General features: G+C 36.2%; 1 protein-coding gene across 1 annotated transcript; it reads right to left on the bottom strand.

The window, feature by feature from the left end:
- Positions 1 to 2,919: 2,919 nt before the first annotated feature.
- On the bottom strand, positions 2,920 to 3,861 carry LOC103212337 (olfactory receptor 6C2-like). The gene has a single exon (XM_007958322.2). It carries the CDS (start codon positions 3,859 to 3,861, stop codon positions 2,920 to 2,922), a length of 942 nt encoding a protein of 313 aa, XP_007956513.2.
- Positions 3,862 to 4,263: the final 402 nt, after the last annotated feature.

Genomic DNA, 4,263 nt, shown 5'->3' with positions numbered 1-4,263 from the left:
ACTGCTCAACCTAGTTTTTCAAGCACTAAGATGTTAGAAGGAAATAGTGTGCTGTCCTGATGAGACTCCATTTTGAATCTCAGAAACCTATGTTTTAAGCCACAAATGTTTGTAGCAATATGTTATTTGGTAATAAGCCTACAGAGTATATTACACACATAATAGGGCTACCTGGCACAGATCTAGAGTTCATAAGAGGGCTAGGGATGTATTCAGGGAAGTGAATCTTTCTAAGAGGTCACTCAATGATCACAATTTTAGGAATGAGCTATTAGAATGTTAAAAATATTCCAGTCTGGAACACAGAGATCTAGGGTGAGAAAGATAGTAAAGAATAAAATTAACAAAGAAAAAAATTCTTTGAGGAATATTAAGGAAGGTCACAATTTAAGTTCCTTAAGTCTTGAAGCTATAAGGAAAACAATTAAAATTTCATTTTGGTTACCTTCTGTGTAACCTGAGACTTCCACATATTTAACTCTTTTAATCTTTATGTGCTGTTGAGGATTTTAAGTTAGCTGACACTTACTGGCTCCTAGTGGCTTAATTTAGCTACATTTAGGATTTGGAATTTATTTATATAGTTTAGTATTGGTCTTGCTTTGCCATCCTAAAGATAACATTAATTTCTCAACAGAGATTTTCAGATTACTTCGTTCTAGGTTATGAATTCATATAGAATTTTTTTCTTTTCTTTTCACTTTGAGGAAAACTCAGTAAATCTAATCCCTGAATATTTTGGCTTTAAAGTTTCCTTTTACAAGCTAGATATCTCTAGCTTTTAAAATTATAATTTTTATTTTCAGTGTTAAAATATGTTCATTTTTATGCTAACATATTCTACCTTTCTTATTTTTAATAAATTATTTTGTTCCAATGTGAATGTGTGTGTGTATATATATATATATATATGCATCTCTCTCTCTCTTTATACACACACACACACACACACACACTCACACTCACATACATATTTTTCTTTTGTTATTTGGATGCATAAATTTAAAGAAGCAATGTGTACTACCTTTCCTTTTTTCCTGTTAATTCAGTCATTCATTGCTATTATTTTCCTTAAGTTATAATATCTTTTCACAAGCTGAATCGGAAGAGGATATAGAAAGAGAGATATCATTGCTCATGTCAGATGGATCTTGGATGAAAGCAAAGAATACCAGAAAGACATTTACTTGTGTTTTATTGACTAGGCAAAAACATTTGATTATGTGGATCATAATAAATTATGGATAATATTGAGAAGAATGGGAATTCTAGAACACTTGATTGTACTCATCAGGAACCTGTACATAGACGAGGAGGCTCTCATTCTAACAGAATAAGGTGATACTGCATGGTTCAAAATTAGGAAGGGTTGTATGCTTTGACCTTACTTATTCCATCTGTATGCTGAGCAAATAATCCTAGAAGCTGGACTATATGAAGAAGAACATGGCATGAAGATGGGAGGAAGGCTCATTAACAACCTGCAATACACAGACAACACAACTTTGCTGGCTGAAAGTGAGGATGATTTGAAACATTTACTGATGAATACTGAAGACTACAGTCTGCAGTAGGAGCTCTGGTAGCATAGTGGCTAAGGCACTTGCCTGCTAACCAGACGGCTGGCGGTTCAAACCCACCAGCCACTCCTCGGAAGGAAGGTTGGGCAATCCTACTTCCGTAGTGATACTGCCTCGGAAACCCAAGGAGGGGTCGCTGTGAGTCGGGGCCGACTCGATGGCACACAATAACAACAACAACAACACAGTCTGCAGTGTGGATTGTGCCTCAATATAAAGAAAACAAAAATCTTCACAACTAGACCAATAAGCAGCATCACGATAAATGGGGAAAAGATTGAAGTTGTTAGGGACTTCATTTTACTTGGTTCTATAATCAACAGCAATGGAAGCAGCAATCAAGACATCAGATTGTGTATCACATTGGACAAATCTGCTGTTAAAGACTTCTTTCAAGTGCTGAAGAGTGAAGATGTCTCCTGAAGAATAAGGTGCATCTAACCCAGGCCATGGTATTTTCGATCACATCTTACACATGTGAAAGCTGGACAATAAATAGGGAATACCGAAGATGAGTTGATGCTTTTGAGTTGTGTTGTTGGTGAAGAATACTGAAAGTACCATGGATTGCTAAAAGACTAACAAATCTGTCCTGGAAGAAGTACAGCCTGTATGCTCCTTAGAAGTGAGAATGGCCAGACTTCGTCTCACCTACTTTGGTCATGTTGTTGGAAGGTACCATTGTCTGGAGAAGGATGTCATGTTTGGTAAAGTGGAGAGTCAATGAAAAAGGTGAAGGCCCTCAACAAGATGGATTGGCACAGTGGCTGCAACAATGGGATCAGGTATAGCAAGGATTGTGAGGCTGGTACAGTACTGGTAGTGTTTCATTCTGTTGCACATATGGTCACCATTAGTCAGAGACAACTCAATGGCACCTAACAACAACAACAACAAGACTGGTTTGAGTAGGGATCAGGTCATTTTCCTGGAACTATGATCTCATCTTCTCTTGGTGAGAGATGTTACTTTGCAAGGAGTTTATTTGCAGCAAAAAATAAATGTATGTAGTAGAGATAAATAAGAAGATAAGAGGATAGATATGAAAACAAACAAACAAAAAGCAAACTTACTGCCATCAAGTCGATTGTGATTCATAGTAACCCCTCCTTGGGTTTCTGAGGTGGTATCTCTAAGAAATAGATTGCCTAATCTTCCTTCTCAGAAGTGACTGGTGAGTTTGAACCATCAGCCTTTTGGTTAGCAGTCAAATGCCTTAGGCACTATGCCACCAGAGCTCCCAGATATGAAATAATTAAAAATTTATGACTGTGAGCTTAATAAGGTCTATTGACCGTTTTTTTTTTTTTTTTGACAGTTGAAGGCTCAATTGCAACATTCATTTATTAGAGATAAATGAAATTCTTTTGATTAAGTTTATGAAAGCTTGTTTCACTTGCTGGTTCCTAAGGGTATAAATAAATGGGTTTAACATAGGGGCAAATGAAGTAGTAAGCAGTGCCACACCCTTGTTAATGGCCACTTCATCCTTTGCTGAAGGTTTGATGTAGATGAAGATACAACCACCATAGGTCATAGAAACCACAATCATGTGGGAAGAGCAGGTAGAAAAGGCTTTCCTCCTTTGCTGAGCAGAAGGGGATTTTATGATGGTCTTGATGATGTATGTATAGGACAAAACAACACACAGAAGGGTCATGATGGTAGCCAAAACAGCAACAGCTATAATCATCTGTTCTATAAACCAAGTGTCTGAACAAGAAATCTTCAGGAGAGGAGGAGCATCACAGAGAAAATGATCAATGACATTATAGTTACAGAATTCCAGGCTTAGGTATGGACAAAGTGGCGTGATTATGACCAAGAAACCTGCTACCCAACAGCAAAAAACTAGCCTTGCACAGACTCTGCTGTTCATGATGGTCACATAATGCAGAGGTTTGCAGATAGCTACATAGCGATCATAGGACATGACAGCCAATAGAAAAAATTCTGTGGCTCCAAAGAGGATGATAAAAAATAGTTGAACAACACAAGCATCATAGCTAATAGTATTGTCCCCACTTGATAAGCTATATAAAAATCTAGGAATACAGACTGTGGTAAAAGAAATTTCTAAAAAGGAAAAGTTTTGGAGGAAAAAGTACATGGCAGTTTTAAGATGGGAATCTGCAAAAGTGAGTATAATGATGGTCAGGTTCCCAGTTATACTCAATATGTAGGTGACAAACAGAAATATAAAAATCAAAACCTTCATTTGAGGATCATCTGTCAGTCCCAGAAGTATGAATGTTGTTACTGATGTGTGGTTTCTCATCATTGACTTGTCGATTTCTGATCAATCTGAGAAAATCACATGGCCATGGAAATTGGCTAGAAAATCCAATTATTGAAGCTAACATTTGTTTTCTTCTTTGACTTCATAATAAATCTGTCAAAAACTTAGCACTATCTGTTCTAGTGATGTACATTGTTAAGTCTGGTTAAGAGTAAGTTTTTCTTTCAGTTTATAATAAACCTTATTTGTATAGCTTCTTGCACTTTCTAATATCTATTTTTTAAATTAATATAATATCTGTCATTTATTATCTGAAAATATATAGCTATTTGAAAAGACCACTAGTATGATAAAATCTGATGGGTATTATAATATCCTTTTGTTCCAATTAATTCTTCACTACTCACAAGTTGAATCCAATGAATACTTGAAGTGCTGATTCCT

This window comes from Orycteropus afer, unplaced genomic scaffold (assembly GCF_000298275.1).
Source record: "Orycteropus afer afer isolate SDZICR_OR568_19922 unplaced genomic scaffold, OryAfe1.0 scaffold00923, whole genome shotgun sequence".
Lineage (NCBI taxonomy): Eukaryota > Metazoa > Chordata > Mammalia > Tubulidentata > Orycteropodidae > Orycteropus > Orycteropus afer.
The sequence above is the reverse complement of the archived record's forward strand: the minus strand, read 5'-3'. Positions and strand labels throughout refer to the sequence as shown.

What these genes read in the sequence shown, in the direction of transcription:
- LOC103212337 (XM_007958322.2), bottom strand. Translation starts at nt 3,861, where the DNA reads ATGATGAGAAACCACACATCAGTAACAACATTCATACTTCTGGGACTG.